Raw genomic sequence first — 21,882 nt, 5'->3', positions numbered from 1 at the left:
CACGGCAGTGTGAAGTAGTCTTTAAGTCTTGGCTTACGATGACTCTTAAGTCATTAGGTGCCTAGACGACAGGTGGCTCAGTGTTATTCATCGTGTATGTATCTGTACCTTGATGATGTCCGATATGCATCACAACACACTTGGAAGTATTTATCGGCAACTGCCAGGTTTGAGACCATTCAGATAATTTCTTCAGGTCATTGAGGAGTTCTGAGCTGTCAGCCTTACATCATATCGTTCTCCATATCTTGACTTCGTCAACATATAGCAAGAGAGATGATGATAGAAGACAACGAAGGTCATTTACATTCAAGAGGAATAGCACTGGCTCCAAAACTGTACCCTGGTGCACTCCACTAAGCACAGTTTCCCAGCAATATAACTTCGAGTTCACCCGAACTCTTTGGCACTCAACTGGAAGTGTTTTATGAACTGCATCAACTAGTTCCTGCTCGAAGGAATTTTCTGACGATTCAGTTCGCAGATTTTCCCGGTCTACCGTTGGTGCATTTAAGTCCACTAGGATTAGACATCGACCACTTTGTGATCAAGTATTGAGACTGCTTAGCAGGACCTCATTTGCCTCAAAGCTTGGGCTGCGATTGACCAAACCAGTCAGCAGCTCCTGTCCCTTTTATTTCAAGCGGCAACTAACTAATTCACACCTCTCACTCTCATGGGATACACTGTCGATAATGGCAAATGGGGTAGCATTCCTAATGAATAGAGCTGCTCCTCCTCCTTTACGCTTATGTATTCTGTCGGCCCTTACTAACGTAAAACCCTCAAAATCAAGTTCCATACCATCTACAGACTGTGTCAGCCAGGTTTCTGTGACTGTAATTATATCTGTCTTTGTTGGGTCAATCTGTACACCAAGTTTCAGTCGCGTATTGAGTAAACTTCGTGCATTGGTGTAACAGGTCCAAAGCCTATTTTAGCGGCATGGTTGCGATTTTTAACTCGCAGAGAGTTGTCGAAGAAGATATAAAGTGATAGAGGAATTAACTTTGTTGAGTTAGAAAAGGAGTCACAACTTCTATTGCCAGACTTAGAATACAAGAGTGGCCAAAGAAATAAACAGAAGGAACATAGAATGCACTATAATTCCCTCCACGCAAGCCATCCTGGAGGAATGTGGGAAATATTAATAAGAAGTGTACGTAGAACTTTGAGTGCACCATTTGGTGAGCAGACTACCTCATGTTGGATGCTCACCACTTGTTTGACTGCAGTAGAAATAATACTTGATGATAGACCTCTATCACAAGTTTCTGATGATCCAGAACAACTCGAGACATTATCACATAATATCTCAGTGTAATTGAGTAAGCTTCACCTACATCACATCAAAATAAACCGACTCGAACGTTATTCTCGGCAGTGGCGACAAGTACAACCGTTGCTGAATACGTTTTGACGTGGCTGGATGAAGAAATATTTACCACTTTTGTATAAGCCCACACAGTGGACAGAAAGAAGGCTATATTTACAAACTGGCAATCTGGCTTTGATCAAGCAAAGATCAGCAAATCGAAAGGTATAATCACTAGAGACATGCGTAAATCTTACCTATTAGAAGGATCAGGCGATTGAGTAGTACAGTGTAGAAAGGCTTCACAGAGTGACTGTGGCTAGATACAATTTTACCATTGTCACCTCTGAATGTCTTCACTCTGAATATCCAGTCAGTGGAAATAAGTAACGACATGCTATCTACATTCTCTGTGATTATTCACCTTTCTTCGACTCTTTTACGTACTGATAATACTACTTTTTTATATTCAGCTAATAGTTCTATTTCCAGCAATTTGTATGCTTACGTTGTAACGCGAGTTAGTAGTGTAATATTCTGAAATGTTCGCATATAATTATATATTTAATTATATATATATTTATCATTATAGCTACTTTATATCAATAATTGTAGCAGTTATTCACGATTCTATGCATTCGTTTAGCCCTTGTTTGAATGTGAGTGTTTCCATATTGTTTGATCTTGATTCGGTTTTTGCTTGTTGATAAATTATTAGCAAGTTTAGACAAAACTAACATCTGTCCAGATCAAAATTGAAGATCAACATTGAGATGCGAGTACATCCAGCTGACGAGTACCAAAAGAGATGATACGCGTATACTGGATTCCACTGCTAGACACTATCATTCTTTGCATATAAAGATTGAGAAATTTAAGATAATTCAACAATGCAGAATGATGTTGAGTGAACGCTTGTTTTATGACACATTTAGGTGCTTTCCTCAATGTGTGACCTATACACTTCCAGCGTTTCTTCTTGATTTCCTCCTCTGCTAGTATCTGGTTTGTTCTCTCCCACAGTAGGTTGTTGTTGATAGTGTCTTGCAGACGAGTCCGAAGTATTTTGTGTAGACAACTGTTAATCAACACTTGTATCTTCTGGATGATGGCTTACGTAGTTCTCCAGGTTTCCGCCCTATACAGTAGAACTGTTTTGACATTTGTATTGAAAATTTCGACTTAGATGTTTGTTGACAGACAGTTGTTTTGACTTCCAGATGTTCTTCATTTGTAAATATGCTGCTCTTACTTTGCCGATCCACGCCTTCACGTCTGCGTCAACTTCACCGTGTTCATCAGTGATGCTGCACAGATTTGTGAAGGTATTTACACCCTTCAAAGCTTCTCCGTCAAGTGTGATGTGATTATTGCACGCTGAACATTTGATTTGATTATTCTGAAATACTTTCTTCAAATTTATTATGAATTTCATTGGTGAGTAATGTATCATTAGAAAAATCAGCGTTCGTCTGAACTGCACAAGGATTTCGCCCATGATTAGATTCACTCGACATTACTTACGTACTTACTTACGCCTGTTACTCCTCGTGAAGGAGCATGGGCCGCTCACCAGCATTCTCCATCCAACCCTGTCCTGGGCAATCCTTTCCAGCTCCTTCCAGTTGTAATTCATCCTTTTCATATCTGCTTCTATTATCCGACGTAATGTGTTCTTTGGCCTATCTCTTTTCCGCTTCCCTTCAGGATTCCAATTTAGGGCTTGTTTCGTGATACAGTTTGACGATTTGCGTAATGTATGTCCTATCCATTTCCATCGTCTTTTCATAATTTCTTCTACAGCTGGAAGTTGGTTTGTTCTCTCCCACAGAAGGTTGTTGCTGATGGTAATTTTATTCTGAGCTGTCCATTGTATTCCGTGTTTTCCTTCAGATGTCGAGGTCTTCATAATCCAGTCGACCACCAGAAGAAAGTGGAAGGGAGAGAGTAAACAGCCTTGTCTGACACCGGTCCTTACTTGGAATGCATCTGTCAGCTGTCCTCCATGCACGACTTTGCACTGTAGTCCGTCGTATGAGTTCCGGATGATATTGACAATCTTCTCAGGAACTCCGTAGTGTCGAAGAAGTTTCCATAATGTCCTCCTATCTACACTGTCAAATGCCTTTTCATAATCAATGAAGTTGATGTAGAGTGGCGAGTTCCACTCAACTGATTGTTCGAGGATGATCCTTAGTGTCGCAATTTGGTCTGTGCACGACCGATTCTTCCGGAATCCAGCTTGTTGATCTCGAAGTTGGGCGTCTACTGCATCCTTCATCCGGTTCAGCAAAACTCTGTTGAAGACTTTCCCTGGTATTGACAGTAGTGTAATGCCTCTGTAGTTTTTACATTTACTCAGATCTCCTTTCTTTGGAATCTTGACTAGGTGCCCTTCTTTCCAGTCCATAGGCACTTGTTCCTCCTCCCAAATCTTTTTGAATAGAGGGTAAAGCATGCTTGTGGTTACTTCGACGTCTGATTTCAGTGCTTCAGCTGGTATGTTGTCGGGTCCTGCTGCTTTCCCGTTCTAGATTTGTCTGACGGCCGCTCTAATTTCTTCCGTCGTTGGTGGGTTGACATCTATAGGAAGATCTGTGTGTCCTGCATCGATGTTCGGTGTATTGATTAGAGCCGGCCTATTCAGGAGTTCCTCGAAGTATTCTACCCATCTGTTTCGCTGTTGTTGAATTTCAGCGAAATATTTTCCCCAAATTTCTAAGAGGTTTTATCAGAAATATGTGAATCATCGGGACAAATTGAATCCGGTGCGATAACATGAGAAATTTGATAAGAAGTTGATTGATTAGAAACTTTTGTCTCATAATCATTCACAGTCTCATTTAAGTCTGGATCGCCATATGACTGTATATTGCTTTACGAAATCATGTACAAAGATAAACTATCATAAGAAATTCACAACTAAGTAGGATCACACTTAAAGAATTTAGCGTAAGTTGCAGAAAAATGAACAGCAGTACTACAAACTAACTGAATGTGTCCAATCTCACATGAATGATGTGAGTGAAACATGCCACAGAACAAACATTTACCAAACATGCGCTTATCTTTGTGAACTGTCTCACAACTCAATGATCTGTTATCTAAATAAGCTCGATTACGCACTGCACTGTGACGGCGTGATGTTGTGGGACTCCTGATGTTCTGACGAATCATTTCAGGAACATTTCCGCTTTTAACGGCCTCGAAATTTGTATAATATATATGGTCCAGTAGCAGTTGCTTCAGAGTTGCATAACGAAGAGAAATCGGCTTGTCAGCAGATGCAAATGTCTTCATTTAGCTGCGTGCTTTTTTCGGATGAATGAAAGGAAACGAGCCACCATATTGATATCCTCAACTACGTCCTTGTTTATAATCCAGATTTCCAACCTTTCCATGTAATTCGCAAAAGCATCAAATCTGAGTGTATGTTCAACCGTTCTATCACAGGCTCCATTGGGACGCAAATGTGATGATTGGGAGTATTTCAATCGTGGTACAAACTAGGAATCCCAGGAATAATGCAACAAAACTAAGAACAGGTAGATCAGCACGAACGGAAGTATTGTATTTGAAATTGAAAATCAAGCAGTGAACAAGTACAAGCGAATCATTATTTCATAATAACTAGTTACTGATAAGTAGTAAAGGTAGAATAGCTGATTGATGGAATTCCATCAGTATTTAATTCCTAGACAAACAGGACATCAACAATTGTGCTTAGATCAACAAATATAAACATCTCTGTACTACAAGATGTCAGTTGTGTTTACTGTAACGTAGCAGCAAATTTTCATACTGCGAAATTGACTGATATGAGTTTGAATTACACGAGGAGTATTGGTTTCTTCAAGATTGAGAGTATAACATACTGACTTGTATCAAGTACTATGAAACCGGACTACACGATTTTCTGCAGACAGTGTACAAACTCCGAACATTGTCTAGCTCAATTAAATTATCTGTTTAATAAGATAATCTAAAACGATGAATCTGAAATTGGCGAGACAATGCAAACCTGACATGCTATTTAAATATTCAACTGCGAATACTTCTTTGCAAAAGAGCGCATTTCAAATCTGTTGAAAAGTGAGGGCAAACATCAGCACCAAATGACACGTCAAAATGTATTCAACATCACGTAAACTTTGATCGCTCACATTAAACCATGATATGCAACCATATTCAATATTCAGTGAAAACATACATTTGGTCAATGGTAAAATGTGTTTATTCAGAATATCGAATGAGGATGAGTTTATCCGCCACAGTGATTGGTATAAAATGGAACACAGAACGTGATGTGGATTTTATCACCAGGATGATTCACCACAGTCTCATAGACCGATATACACAGGAAGTAATAACTAGTCGAGTCTCAAAGAATCAGGATCATTAATGCGCGATGCATAGATTGATAAACTGAGGAAGTGAGAGCTGGATGATTCTGTGAGGAAACAACCACTAAACTCATCTGACATTAGACGGTGAATGGCTACAGTGTTTATTCATAGATGGAGCACAGCCTTCTATGAATTGACAGCTGAGAGATTTGTTTTCACTTCATTTTATTTATAGAAAGTAGTAAACTTTTGAAAAATGAGAATTTCACTCATCTTTTTTCTGAACGTGTGGCTAATCATCAAGTTATTGTTAGAAATCGTTGTTTTTTTGCTCTAAATATGATTCATATTGCGCCCACTATACATAATAGATGATATAGAATAATATTATAATATTTGATTAATGAGATGGCGTGAGGTGACTGACGACAACACAGTTATAATCATTGATATTTCTGTCAATAACTGAGGTCAACAGACATATTTTTTTGTTAGTCAGATGGTCAGATAATTTACACTGAGATTAAAGAAGTGATAATATATTTTACTTTAAATATTTGCTTACAATGTAACAGAAATGATAGAATTTGGTGTAATGTTATAGTGGATCAAGGTGATGGGACAGAATTCCCAATTTTTCAAATCTTATTGCTGAATGCACGGCATTCAAAAGCCATTGCATCAGTAGGCCAATGAGAGTAAGTTGATCAAACGAGGTAGATCTTAAAGTTGGAACATTTCATTTCCGAGTTCGTGAAACCGTTTTCGTAAATCTGCTTCACAGTATATTTTTGCATAATGTCGATTGTTGTGAGATAATTGTCCTCATATTCAATATAGATCAGATAGAGGCGAAAGTAATGAGTGGCATTTACAAATTGTCGAGTGAAATGTGTTGATAAAGTCAAGGTGAAATAAACTGTTGAATTGGTTATCTTTGGATGGTGAGCGGGACTGTCATCTGTCAACTACGTTTGCCTGTGTACTTGAGTCGAACTTCATTAGGATCAGTTACAATTATTACAATTTCCAATGGAGAGATCGGTCTTTTTCGTTCAGGAGTATATAACTCCACTAATGTGTACATAATTATTTTCCTAATTCAACTGAATCAGTTCATATTGTGGAATGTGTACAAAATTCAGTTTGATCGACAGCCATAAATGGAAATGTGTACAACGCTGGTTTGCCAATAAGGTTTTACACGATAGAAAGAAGCCAACGTTTTGTAGTGTGCTAAATGATTATATGAAAACGTCTATCATCTGAAGATAATCTGTTCAATGATTCTACTAAAGAATCTTCGAATGTAACTCATTGATAGATATAGCGACCACTGAACAGTGTGTAGTTCTTTGGTTATCAATATTTGGTACTTCACTCATTCGAAATGCATTAAATGCTGGGTAACTAGAAGCTGAAGGTGAGATGAAAGACTCCTTGTTTGTTGAACTGGATTGGTTTTGAGTGTTTTGAGGTAATTAGGACACAATATAGTAAGAATTCTCGTGCGAAATGACCGGTAATGAGTGGAAGTGAACACATCAAAACAATTCTAGTACATGACAACATATTCACATGGGGCAATGATGCAATTAATCGCAATCATATTTCCATCAACGGACGTAGATATTCATCTTACAATGTATTGCCCCATTCCATGACAGATACGTCGTTCATTCAACTTCACTGAAGTTGACAACTGAAGTGAATCAGGATATCTTTGTAGACTAGATGGAGTATAGTTCTGAATGAACTGAGGAGATCAGTTCGCTTACTGTGAATCTGATTAGTTGTCTTTATATGAGATTATATAAATGACGACACATTACTTCATTGGTTAGTTGATTTTAATATTGATGTTTTGTGTTAGTGGAAATTTAACAAGATTTTCACTACTTTTTTTCGGATTTCTAAGAATTTGAGAGTAAATGAACTGAGATCGGATTGAAGCGGCTCAAGTTATTGTGAATCTTGTGAACGTTGTTTCTTATATTTTGATTTACACTGACCTACACGAACATTCATCTGTAAGCGTTATATTACTTTGCATTTGTACCCAATTATCAGTATGCCAACACAGAAATTCGCTGAAAACTATCACACTAAGTTACCTACTCATGTTACGCGTCGCGGAGGAGTAACAGCCGCTCACTAGCACTCTCTATCCAACCCTGTCCTCAGCAGTCCTTTCCAGTTGTTTACAGTTGCTATTCATCCGTTTCACCTTCACCATGAGGCGTCATTATCCTTGCGAAAGAACATCCTTCAATTCTCATTCAGACTTTAAATGGTTTAATTTGTTTAATCTGGTTTGCATTGTTCAGCGATGTTTGTTCCACGAGATTTGGTTGCTGACACCTGGGATGTGGTCATATTCTACTTTGTGTGCTGTCAGTTAGCACATTAGACAAGTTGGGTCATGAAAACTCATCCATAATGAACAATACCTTATTCAACGAATATTGAAGCCAATCTGAACATTGAATTATGGAATGATTCGAATAATAGACAACTGAGGTTGTCTGGAATGAAATAAGAGTAGCTGTGTCTTCAATTCAACAACCGTCATAAATTTGCTGTAAACTATCATACTATCATACTAAACTGACCAAATTGTCATCGGAGTGTTGAGGAAGATTGTCCGAAGTAAAATCATAATGGTTTTCGTAATCTCACTATTCAAACGTTGATGTTTAAACAAAAATCAAACCAGCTTGGTTTATAAAGGGCCAGATAAAAGCAATTCGCAGTTCTATCTTGGCACATCTTATTGATAGCGGTCATGCCGTAGATAAATCGAAATCATTTCGAGTTATCTGTCGCATACCTCCATCGTTCCCCAACGGAGTTCGTTCCCGCCTCCTACATATACCTGAAGCCATTGGAATTCGTACATATAACCCTAATTTATGTGTACAGAGGAGCTTCGTAACACCCCTATCCCTTCCATGGCCAGTTATAACTTATTTATTATTTATTTTTTTATTTTAATCTATTTCGTTATCATTAACCTTGTATTCTTCACTATCTGATTATTTACACACATCTTATTACATAATGAATTCAATGTACTGGTGTTGACTATACCTAGTCTATTTACCCATGTTTGTTTGACCTTCTATTTCCAACGATTAACTATTGATAAGAGTTTTGTTATTGTATTTTATTATTCTTACTACTTACTATCAGTTCACCTGTCTTCCTACTACTATCAACTTGTACTTTTACCTATTTTATGTGTAAGCGTTATATTACTTTGCATCTGTACCCAATTATCACTATGCCAACACAGAAATTTGCTGTAAACTATCAAAATAATTTACTTACGCATGTTACACGTGGTGGAGGAGCAACGGCCGCTCACTAGCACTCTCTATCCAACCCTGTCCTCAGCAGTCCTTTCTAGTTGTTTACAGTTGTTATTCATCCTTTTCACCTTCACCATGAGGCGTCATTATCCTTGCGAAAGAACATCCTTCAATTCTCATTCAGAGTTTAAATGGTTTAATTTGTTTAATCTGGTTGGCATTGTTCAGCGATGTTTGTTCCACGAGATTTGGTTGCTGACACCTGGGATGTGGTCATATTCTACTTTGTGTGCTGTCAGTAAGCACATTAGACAAGTTGGGTCATGAAAACTCATCCATAATGAACAATACCTTATTCAACGAATATTGAAGCCAATCTGAACATTGAATTATGGAATGATTCGAATAATAGACAACTGAGGTTGTCTGGAATGAAATAAGAGTAGCTATGTCTTCAATTCAACAACCGTCATAAATTTGCTGTAAACTATCATACTATCATACTAAACTGACCAAATTGTCATCGGAGTGTTGAGGAAGATTGTCCGAAGTAAAATCAAAATGGTTTACGTAAGCTCATCTTCCAAACGTTCATGTATATATAAAATCAAACGTCATTCAGGTGTATACACATCTCGAAGCAAAATTGCATTATCACATTTGATAAAGATTCGCAGTGGAAATTCATCCTGAAAATGTCTAGTGTTTGTGGTTGAGTGTTTCGAATAATAGAAAACTGAGGTTGTCTGGAATGAAATAAAAGTAACTGTGTCTTCAATTCAACAACCGTCATCCTTGTTACTATCAGGAAGATGATTTGAGTTGTTATGTTGAAATCGTGATGACGTTATCTCAATCTTATGCGCTAAATTCCATCAACGATGAATTTCACGGTCGACGTCTGCTGATGCTTGTTTAACCTGGTAATATAACTGACATATGTGAATATCTTCATAGCGAAAACGCTGGTGAAATTTCGGATAAGTCTTCCGCATATGTTCCACGATTGACTAATTTGGACGGGGATATATGAACTTGGATATTAGGCAGACGATATATCCGTTATTTTATTCATTCACTCATTGTTCGAACTGCCACACTTGCAGTCCTTAATCATATCACCTCTCAATGCAAGAAGAAAGTGTATTGCGTCAAACAGAACTGATAGTTGTTTTTTACAATGCTCAGTTGCACTACTACACCGATATAATCGTATGTTGTTGAAAGATGAATCTGAGTTCACAGATAAGTATTTAGTGTTAGTGATTAGGTGGGATGCATTGTTTAATGGATGGGTGTGAGAGAATGCACTAAATATTTGATCAAGGCTTATATGATGATCGGTTGAAATGTAATACAGATGCTGCAATCTGTCAGACGATAGGCGGAGATGAATAAAAGACATCAATTCTCACACTTATTTCTCACTTTGATGGAACCTTCTAATCTAATAGCACATAACCGACTGTTAATTGTGATCCAATCGATCAGTGCTCTCTCAGCTGTAGGGCTTAGTGTCTGAGTTTCAATGGATGTTGAGTGAAGGATTGTTCGTAGATAAAAAATAGAAGAACAATGGTGTGTAGTGTTCATTTCACAAAGACCGACATAACGCAAAAACATACTGTGAAGCAGATTTACGAAAACGGTTGCACGCACTCGGAAATGAAATGTTCCAACTTTAAGATCTACCTCGTTTGATCAACTTTCTGTCATCGGCCTACTGATGCAATGGCTTTTGAATGTTGTGCATTCAGCAATATGATTTGAAAAATTGGGAATTCTGTCCCATCACCTTGATCCACTATAACATCACACTAAATTCTATCATTTCTGTTACATTGTAAGCAAATATTTAAAGTAAAATATATTATCACTTCTTTAATCTCAGTGTAAATTATCTGACCATTTAATTAACAAAAACATATTTCTGTTGACCTCAGTTATTGACAGAAATATCAATGATTATAACTGTGTTGTCGTCAGTCACCTCACGCCATCTCATTAATCAAATAAGTTGGTATTATTCTATATCATCTATTATGTATAGTGGGCGTAATATGAATCTTATTTAGAGCAAAAAAACAACGATTTCTAATAATAACTTGATAATTAGCCACACGTTCAGAAAAAAGATGAGTGAAATTCTCATTTTTCAAAAGTTTACTACTTTCTATAAATAAAATGAAGTGAAAACAAATCTCTCAGCTGTCAATTCATAGAAGGCTGTGCTCCATCTATGAATAAACACTGTAGCCATTCACCGTCTAATGTCAGATGAGTTTAGTGGTTGTTTCCTCACAGAATCATCCAGCTCTCACTTCCTCAGTTTATCAATCTATGCATCGCGCATTAATGATCCTGATTCTTTGAGACTCGACTAGTTATTACTTCCTGTGTACATCGGTCTATGAGACTGTGGTGAATCATCCTGGTGATAAAATCCACATCACGTTCTGTGTTCCATTTTATACCAATCACTGTGGCGGATAAACTCATCCTCATTCGATATTCTGAATAAACACATTTTACCATTGACCAAATGTATGTTTTCACTGAATATTGAATATGGTTGCATATCATGGCTCAATGTGAGCGATCAAAGTTTATGTGAGGTTGAATACATTTTGACATGTCATTTGGTGCTGAAGTTTGCCCTCACTTTTCAACAGATTTGAAATGCGCTCTTTTGCAAAGAAGTATTCGCAGTTGAATATTTAAATAGCATGTCAGGTTTGCATTGTCTCGCCAATTTCAGATTCATCGTTTTAGATTATCTTATTAAACAGATAATTTAATTGAGCTAGACAATGTTCGGAGTTTGTACACTGTCTGCAGAAAATCGTGTAGTCCGGTTTCATAGTACTTGATACAAGTCAGTATGTTATACTATCAATCTCGAAGAAACCACTAATCCTCGTGTAATTCAAACTCATATCAGTCAATTTCGCAGTATGAAAATTTGCTGCTACGTTACAGTAAACACAACTGACATCGTGTAGGACAGAGATGTTCATATTTGTTGATCTAAGCACAATTGTTGATGTCCTGTTTGTCTAGGAATTAAATACTGATGGAATTCCATCAATCAGCTATTCTACCTTTACTACTTATCAGTAACTAGTTATTATGAAATAATGATTCGCTTGTACTTGTTCACTGCTTGATTTTCAATTTCAAATACAATACTTCCGTTCGTGCTGATCTACCTGTTCTTAGTTTTGTTGCATTATTCCTGGGATTCCTAGTTTGTACCACGATTGAAATACTCCCAATCATCACATTTGCGTCCCAATGGAGCCTGTGATAGAACGGTTGAACATACACTCAGATTTGATGCTTTTGCGAATTACATGGAAAGGTTGGAAATCTGGATTATAAACAAGGACGTAGTTGAGGATATCAATATGGTGGCTCATTTCCTTTCATTCATCCGAAAAGAAGCACGCAGCTAAATGAAGACATTTGCATCTGCTGACAAGCCGATTTCTCTTCGTTATGCAACTCTGAAGCAACTGCTACTGGACCATATATATTATACAAATTTCGAGGCCGTTAAAAGCGGAAATGTTCCTGAAATGATTCGTCAGAACATCAGGAGTCCCACAACATCACGCCGTCACAGTGCAGTGCGTAATCGAGCTTATTTAGATAACAGATCATTGAGTTGTGAGACAGTTCACAAAGATAAGCGCATGTTTGGTAAATGTTTGTTCTGTGGCATGTTTCACTCACATCATTCATGTGAGATTGGACACATTCAGTTAGTTTGTAGTACTGCTGTTCATTTTTCTGCAACTTACGCTAAATTCTTTAAGTGTGATCCTACTTAGTTGTGAATTTCTTATGATAGTTTATCTTTGTACATGATTTCGTAAAGCAATATACAGTCATATGGCGATCCAGACTTAAATGAGACTCTGAATGATTATGAGACAAAAGTTTCTAATCAATCAACTTCTTATCGAATTTCTCATGTTATCGCACCAGATTCAATTTGTCCCGATGATTCACATATTTCTGATAAAACCTCTTAGAACAGCAATCCAATCACTCTTGATGGCGAAACTCTGGGAAGCATCATCGATGAACAAGGAGGTTCAGATGCAGACGTAAAGGCAAGGATTGGCAAAGCAAATTCCGCATTCCTACAATTGAAGAACATATGGAACTCAAAACAACTTTCAACCAATATCAAAGTGAGAATCTTCAATACGAACGTCAAGGCAGTTCTACTGTACGGAGCTAAGACTTGGAGAACTACAACAACCACCATCAAGAAGGTACAAGTATTTATAGATAGCTGTCAACGCAAGATACTCAACATCCATTGGCCGGATACCATCAGCAACAACCTTCTGTGGGAGAGAACAAACCAACTTCCAGCTGTAGAAGAAATTATGAAAAGACGATGGAAATGGATAGGACATACATTACGCAAATCGTCAAACTGTATCTCGAAACAAGCCCTAAATTGGAATCCTGAAGGGAAGCGGAAAAGAGATAGGCCAAAGAACACATTACGTCGGATAATAGAAGCAGATATGAATAGGATGAATTACAACTGGAAGGAGCTGGACAGGATTGCCCAGGACAGGGTTGGATGGAGAATGCTGGTGAGCGGCCCATGCTCCTTCACGAGGAGTAACAGGCGTAAGTAAGTGTAGAACTATGGTCTACTATGATATTAGTACTGCTCTAGTAATAGACCTAATCCTAAATTTGTAGATTCGTCATGATATAACTGCCTAATCTATAAGATCTTACGTGGAAGTCACACCATCGACTACGCCAACTCACTGTATCGTATCAATTACCAATACATGATGAAGAAGAAGGTTAAGTTAGAGAAGGAACAATATATTTAATAAGAATAGAGACCACGCCTGCATGGCCGAGCCATGCCACTCGATCAACTCCAGTCAATTCAATTCATTCTCCGCGCCTTCTCCATTGTTAAATATTGAATAACTATTTTCTGAGTAGTCTCGTGTTCACAGCTTTGTGGATTGTGTGGCTATTGTCCAATGCCACTACACTACTCTCCCACCAGAATCAACGTGATGTTGGTTCGATACCAAATTGGATGGGATCGTCGTGCGCCGAAGGTTACCAAGACTAGGAAGAATCCCCCGGGTAATGATAAGCTGAAAGATAAATCAAAAAGAAGGCGGCAGCATCTGGTCGGGAAATACATGTAATAATTTTTTTAAAAAAAAAATCTGCCTTCATGCTTAACACACTTAAAATGACAATTTGGGTGAAGATTATTTGAGCTATAAAAAAAATGGGATTACAGTAATAATAATAAAACAATGCGTGTTAATAGCCGTTGGTTAATAACTTGACGTATAGGTAGTAAGTATTTTGTGTTTAGAAATATTAAAGTAATGAATATTGTAGAAATGTTAATATTGGTATTAGTTTTGGTTTAAATTATGAAACCAATTAACAATTATGCCGGTAACCCGTCCATATGTGATTTCCAATTGCATCTGTATTAGTAGGCTAACTGGGAGAACAAAAGTATTACCATGGAAAAGAATTCCAACTAGTGTTCCAGTTAGTTTGATACGGTTTATTTAGTTACGGGGAGATTTTCTCAACCTCATTTTTACTTGACCGTGATAGAATTTAGTAATACTACTAATACACATGAATGGTTATCAAAATAAAATTTAAATACGTGAGTGATAATTATATGAATTTTGGACAGAAAGCTAGGAACAAATCGCTAAACATGAGTGTATTCGTAAGAGACATGCTCTGGACTCAATGTTCTGATCTGCAATAGACTATTTATTTATATTTATACTTGCCGGCTGCTTGGGCATACAAGTTAGTTGCAAGTATGCAGTTTATTATAAGGCGGAATACGATTTAATTGAGATATAGTGGTTATAAGTTATTAAAATCAGTTAAGCCTATGGGTCATATTACGAAGTGATGTGGTGCTGCAAGATGTATTTAGCTAAATAAATTTTTACAAGATGATTAATAGTGAGTGATGCTCATGTGATTATCAGGGAGAACATAAGTTGTAACCAAGGGGAGTACACTCCCAACTCACGTCTATGATAATGGCTTGAACCTTAGTCAGTGTTGGGGTAAATTCGACATTGATGTTTTCAGTTTGCAGGAGATTTGCTCGACTGCTTATACTGATTATTTGCATGCATTATTGTGTCGCTAAACCTCCAATTAGACTGACAAGGTTTTGAGATATTTACTGAATGAGCAACTGATAGAGAAACATACTGTAATCATCCGTAGTGAATGAAGATAAAAGAAAAACAACACTAGTGATAATTGTAAGTCGATTTGCTGACCGATTTTGTTAATAGTTTCATTAATTTTATCAATCATATTACGTGATTGTCAAGTCATGACAATGCTTTATGACGATATCCTGAAACTATTACGTTTAGCTAGTTATAGTGTTGATTGCGGATTAGTCAGTATAAAAAAAATAGGTATTGTTGCTTTAGGTGATTCAAAATCATCAGAAATTTATAACGTTAAAGAATCCGAGACGCCTAATTTAATTATAAATTTCAATTCAGAAATATTCGTTTAGTGTTCATTCTAGTAGGCTACTGAGTTTTGATTTTAAACGTTTGTTTAGCCAACAGCTACTTGGGGATTTAGTTATTTCACTAGTGCAGTTGATAGTACCTAAATTTTTAATCTTATTATCTAAACTATGTTCGCAATTTAGGCTGCTAATATGATAAACCAATCCATAAACCCAAATACGATTAGCAACAACGACTATGATGGGTTTATTGATAAATGTTAAAGGCGATCCAGATGATTTCTAAATTTATAAGATATGGAGATATAGTGTAACGTATGTATGGGCCAGGTTAACATGCAGGTTATTGACGTTGAACATGACCAGAAAATAATTTTAAAGTTTAGACTGCTTGTGAAACTTCAGGCAGGAATATGATGCGTTATAAACATTCCATAAGAAGTTACTGCATTTAGCCTAGGGACACTTACAAATATATGGCAAAAGGAACCGGAAAACATATACATGTTAATTAAAAATATCATCCAGTAAAATAGTTGAACTCACCTGGATTATTTTTGAAAATTAGATTATTCAGTGGACGACATATATAACGCCATTCGTGAGGAGTAGTAATGATCCAAAAGCATCCAGAATAAAACATACAGTATGGCAATCACTTCCAGGGTGCTTGATGCTGTTGAGGTCTTTGGGACTCGCTCTGATCAGAACAACTGAATGAATCCAGATAATTGTGTGTGCCATCTAAAATGAACTTATGATTGCAGAAAACTTATAGCTGGAACTCACCGTATGTTTTTGGAGTAGTCATCCTCGTTGTTTGGCAATGGAACTCGAGAATATGAAATTAGGCAGGCAGTGGTCGGAAGAAAAGATATTACAGGATAGTGCATCGTTTAAAACAGGATGAGGTGTTAAGTGAAGGAACACTGAGAATTAGATCCAGATAACTATTTAGTCCTTGATCGCATTGTTAGTCAATGTATATTTACGCTATTTACAGGTCATATTTGCTAGAGCTTGATGTTTAAACAAGACTATGTCGCTGAAGCATGTAAATGCTATTACAGCTTGTTAACAAATCATCAAAGCTAATTAGTTAATATAGACGACCAGTTATTATCGATTGAGCTAGTTTGTCATGAGGACTAATCAATATAACATTACGATAATGCATGTGAGCATTAATCAGAGGACTATTGGAATACAGGGTTAACATAAATATAAAATCGATCGAGAAAGTTGAAGTGGAAATAAGGATTAATAATAATAGGTCGCGTTTCTTTAGTTGGGCTCACCAATGTAGAATTATGGTCTACTATGATATTAGTACTGCTCTAGTAATAGACCTAATCCTAAATTTGTAGATTCGTCATGATATAACTGCCTAATCTATAAGATCTTACGTGGAAGTCACACCATCGACTACGCCAACTCACTGTATCGTATCAATTACCAATACATGATGAAGAAGAAGGTTAAGTTAGAGAAGGAACAATATATTTAATAAGAATAGAGACCACGCCTGCATGGCCGAGCCATGCCACTCGATCAACTCCAGTCAATTCAATTCATTCTCCGCGCCTTCTCCATTGTTAAATATTGAATAACTATTTTCTGAGTAGTCTCGTGTTCACAGCTTTGTGGATTGTGTGGCTATTGTCCAATGCCACTACATAAGTACGTAAGTAATGTCGAGTGAATCTAATCATGGGCGAAATCCTTGTGCAGTTCAGACGAACGCTGATTTTTCTAATGATACATTACTCACCAATGAAATTCATAATAAATTTGAAGAAAGTATTTCAGAATAATCAAATCAAATGTTCAGCGTGCAATAATCACATCACACTTGACGGAGAAGCTTTGAAGGGTGTAAATACCTTCACAAATCTGTGCAGCATCACTGATGAACACGGTGAAGTTGACGCAGACGTGAAGGCGTGGATCGGCAAAGTAAGAGCAGCATATTTACAAATGAAGAACATCTGGAAGTCAAAACAACTGTCTGTCAACAAACATCTAAGTCGAAATTTTCAATACAAATGTCAAAACAGTTCTACTGTATAGGGCGGAAACCTGGAGAACTACGTAAGCCATCATCCAGAAGATACAAGTGTTGATTAACAGTTGTCTACACAAAATACTTCGGACTCGTCTGCAAGACACTATCAACAACAACCTACTGTGGGAGAGAACAAACCAGATACTAGCAGAGGAGGAAATCAAGAAGAAACGCTGGAAGTGTATAGGTCACACATTGAGAAAAGCACCTAGATGTGTCGCAAGACGAGCCTTCACTTGGCATTTTCAAGGCCAGTTGGGAAGATGACGACTGAAGTACACAATACGCTGAAACATAAAGACAGAGATGATGCTAATAACTGTGAAGCAGATACATGTTTTTTTTTCATTTTGATTGTATTGCCGGTGAATTAATCGTGGATGAACCACATTTGGTAATTACACATAACAATACATATTTTTCTGTGTATCATAATGTTTAAAGGAATTATTGTCGTATTTTTTATGCACGTCGAATACACATGATGGAAATCCTCAAATTATATGTTATTGTCTGTCGCCAGACGCTCACTTATATCAATCAATGCGTGAGATATGAGATGATAATAAGAATTGAGAAAGTCAAATTGGCCCTGAAATTGAGACGCAAGTAGCCCACATTCTTTCGTGAGGGAGGATACTGTTGAAAAAATCTATGATTCAAATTCTAGTTATCCGTAGTTGTACCACACAACTGACATGTTGATTGTATATAATTACAGGAGAAAGGTGATTCCGTTCCAATTTCAGTTTCTAATTCTAATACTAGTGAGTACATTCTATATAGTGCAGAGTTTTATATTCCGTACACTGTCGGACAGATATAGGATGAAATTATGAAAAATACATATAATTGGTTACTGGAACTTAGACTTCAATTTAAGCTGTGTTAGATATAGTGTGATTGTATGAATTAATGATTCCTTTATAACTTGACGACTAGTTGATTTGACATTTCACATACATTACATTCGATCATATTCATCTAATACAACTTGGTTAAATTGTAATATTTTTGGCAATGCTAATTTGTACCATTATTCAATTACATCTAATTATCATATTTCTTTATAAAAGTAAATATATTTAATAGGTAATTAGATAAACTTCATTGATTGAAATCATGGGTCAGTTGAAGCTAGAACAACATGGAAAACCTGGGAGCACTGTACGGCCGGTTCGTCCTAGTATGAGACTACTCAGCAGTGCTCATTCACGATCCCGCACCCCGCCATATCCGGACGCAGGACCTATGAGTCTCGGATCAGGCGCTTAACCAACTAGACCACTGAGCCGCCACCCAGCGATGTTAATGTCTAACTTCAACCAATCACGAAGTTGCGCCACCGTACACCATTGTCTTCAGTGAGTCCTAAGTTAGAATCTCGCGAGGTGCCGGATTGTGGATGCGCACTGCTGAGGAGTGTCGTACTAGGATGAAATGGCCATACTATGTTTTCAGGTTTCTCATTATAATCTAGATTCAATTGACTCATGATTTCAATCAGTTAAGTTTCTAATATCTTCATAAAACTTTTCTGATAATTAGATAAACTATTCAAATATATATTTCATATGAAAATAGATGTGATAACATTCAGTATAGAATAGTTATATGCACAGATATCTTAACATTTATTCATTGAAATGATTATATTTACACATTCTATTCATTCTATCTAATAGATAGTATTGGCATTCATTTCTGTTATTACTCTTATTATTATTATCATAATAATAATAAGAAATAATTTCATTTAATTTAGGCGCTAAAACTGAATTGTCACATTTCAATATACAATGAATACAATTCTCTTGTTGTTGTCGTTGGTGTTGTTTAATAAATAGATGGATATTTTCATTGATTGTATTAGAGTATAACATACAATTATGACGGAATGTATCATATGATCTTTGAATTGGATACATTTTCGTATGATATCTGAAATACGATGAATATGGATTATTGATCATTGAATTTCACCTGAATTCATTTAAACAAATCTCATTTGTATAAATTGAATTCAATAAAGAAGTTTGATTTGAATTGAATGTTTTCTGATCACGATTATTATTATGATTATGATTATCATTTTGAAGAAATGATGTTATTGTACAATTAGTATTATTACTATCATAAATTGAATTGATGATAGATTGAAAAGGATTGTGTTTTAATTCACAACAATCATATACATAACTATTATGATCATTATTGTTTTGATTAGGTAGAATTAAAAGTTTTCTATTTGAACATGTGGAACATTTTGATTCAGACTGAATATTGAAATTGTTGTTTAACTGATGTTGACAAGTATTATCTAAGTTACATAACAAAACACAAACACACGTACACACACACACACCACGTAATTGTACATCATAAACTGACTTTCATCGAAAAATCTATCAAAAACGAGAATAGTTTCATCAAGCTTTATATTCAATTGTTGATAATGAATAATAAGACATTCTGGGGAGACTATAATTTATGAACGAACCGATCAGCTTTATGATAATAGGTCTTGGATTTTGCCGCGAAATTCACCCCATACATTTGGGCAAGTAGTGTCTTGGCGTTATAGCTGATGTCGATTCGTGATGAAAACACTAAATCTAATTTCTAACATTAACCGTTAATTGTAAATTTTAATTCGAATTCTTCACATAGCTTTGTAACCTCCATTTGGTCTTAGTTATTAGCTGAACACTCTCAAAGTCACTTTAGTGTTTGCTCAACGGTCGTCCATAAATTATAGTCTCATTGATAATCTTAGTTAGATGCAAAATATTTCATATAGTTAGGTCTGTTTTTGAATTCAATTTAAGAAGGAACAATGATAATAGAGCAGTTGTTTTAAATGTATACTTAGTAAATAGAGGAGATCAGTATACTGACACCAATGTATCAGCTGTTAATTCATCTCTGATTCATCGATTTAGAGTAATTATTAACTTCTTTATTCTTCTTGCTATTGTAATTTATGTATAAATAAAATCATAGTAATGTAATACATGACATTATTATGAACAACATCTAGCGTCTTTCCTTTCCCTACTCAATCGTACTCTGAGGTAAATCTACATCGACAATTGATACAACTGTAGAAGTTGTTCAGTCTAAGAGTGCTCATTTCAAAGTTATAAAAACGTTTACTAACTGGTTTTCTACATCAGAAGTCCACGTAAATGCTTTCTTCAGTAAAATATGACATCAAGGAATTTCGTGGTTTATGTTAAAAACTAATAATAGTCAGATAACTAATTAAATCAAGAAGTTTTAGATGCCAGTTTTACCGTGATATGAAATTACTCAACAACACATATTCTTGAAACCATCACAGATGGAACTTGGAACTTCTGAGTCACTCATAGAACGAGTACCTTTTATAACCTTAGGTCAGGATCAAACGTTTTATGTACTGAACAGTTGTTTTATATTAGCACAAAACTTTACAGTGGAGAGTAAATCATATGTCATCACGTTAATTGAAGAGTGACTAACATTAGACAACTTAGAAACAATTAAAACTAATGTCTCGTCCAGTTTAGGATTCACTAGATGAATATACTCACATCCTAGTGCAGTTGTTGACATATGAACTTGAAATAATGAACTTTTTCTCTAAACGCTGATGTTTGATTCATAGAATGTCTGAGTTTAGACTGTCACTTACTTATTGATTGAGAACACTTCCTCCGAAATACATGTACATACAACTGAGGAATCCAGAATGGGACGAAATAGGACTACTAGATTCTACTACTATTTATAATTAGCTTTTCCAAATAATTTTTTGCAATGGCTATATCGAAACAATTCTAACAGGACTTACATATATCAACAAAGAATGATTAAAATTCAGTCTTAAATATCAACAACAGTATTAATAGAATCTCCGCTAATATTAGTACTACACTCTTCGGTTGATGATTTAAACTTCAGTCGATGTTTGACAAAGTGCGACATGATTTCATCACCATTGGTGACCTTGTTGCAATGATCTGCATATTTGAAATCTATAGTTTGCTAATTCTTGCTAGGCTTTCAGAAATACTTCTATATTTGTTAGGTTCGTTAACTTTGAGGATACTACTGATTCGACTTATTCGGAACGGAACGAAGGCTCAGGATTCAGAGACTCAATAGACTATTCTGGTCCGTTGTCTTCGACTCAGCTAACTCGATCAAGAAGTCTTGGTAAGGCGTAGAAAGTGTATTCTACAAGCAACAGCAGATACCAAGTCAGGTCAGGCAGATCAGATCAAGCATACAAGTCAACCGTATTTATACAAATATATATCGATTTT

General features: G+C 36.2%; 2 protein-coding genes across 2 annotated transcripts; one reads left to right on the top strand and one right to left on the bottom strand.

The window, feature by feature from the left end:
* The first annotated feature begins 11,460 nt into the window (after positions 1 to 11,460).
* Positions 11,461 to 13,508, top strand: MS3_00000664 (uncharacterized protein). The gene is made up of 2 exons (XM_051208345.1): positions 11,461 to 11,705; positions 11,745 to 13,508. The coding sequence occupies exon 2, from the start codon at positions 12,428 to 12,430 to the stop codon at positions 12,803 to 12,805; it is 378 nt and encodes a 125-aa protein (XP_051064645.1). The 5' UTR covers positions 11,461 to 11,705; positions 11,745 to 12,427; the 3' UTR covers positions 12,806 to 13,508.
* A 5,698-nt stretch (positions 13,509 to 19,206) lies between these two features.
* Positions 19,207 to 21,582, bottom strand: MS3_00008926 (uncharacterized protein; the record flags this gene model as incomplete). The annotated part of the gene is made up of 3 exons (XM_012946509.2): positions 19,207 to 19,513; positions 19,556 to 19,892; positions 21,540 to 21,582. 3 exons carry the CDS (start codon positions 21,580 to 21,582, stop codon positions 19,207 to 19,209), a joined length of 687 nt encoding a protein of 228 aa, XP_012801963.2.
* Between the last annotated feature and the right edge of the window lie 300 nt (positions 21,583 to 21,882).

The sequence above is a fragment of the Schistosoma haematobium genome, chromosome 5 (assembly GCF_000699445.3).
Source record: "Schistosoma haematobium chromosome 5, whole genome shotgun sequence".
Lineage (NCBI taxonomy): Eukaryota > Metazoa > Platyhelminthes > Trematoda > Strigeidida > Schistosomatidae > Schistosoma > Schistosoma haematobium.
This window is presented reverse-complemented; position numbering and strand designations above follow the sequence as displayed.

Excerpts from the sequence above, each read along its gene's own strand:
- MS3_00000664 (XM_051208345.1), top strand. The coding sequence starts at position 12,428 with ATGAAGACATTTGCATCTGCTGACAAGCCGATTTCTCTTCGTTATGCA.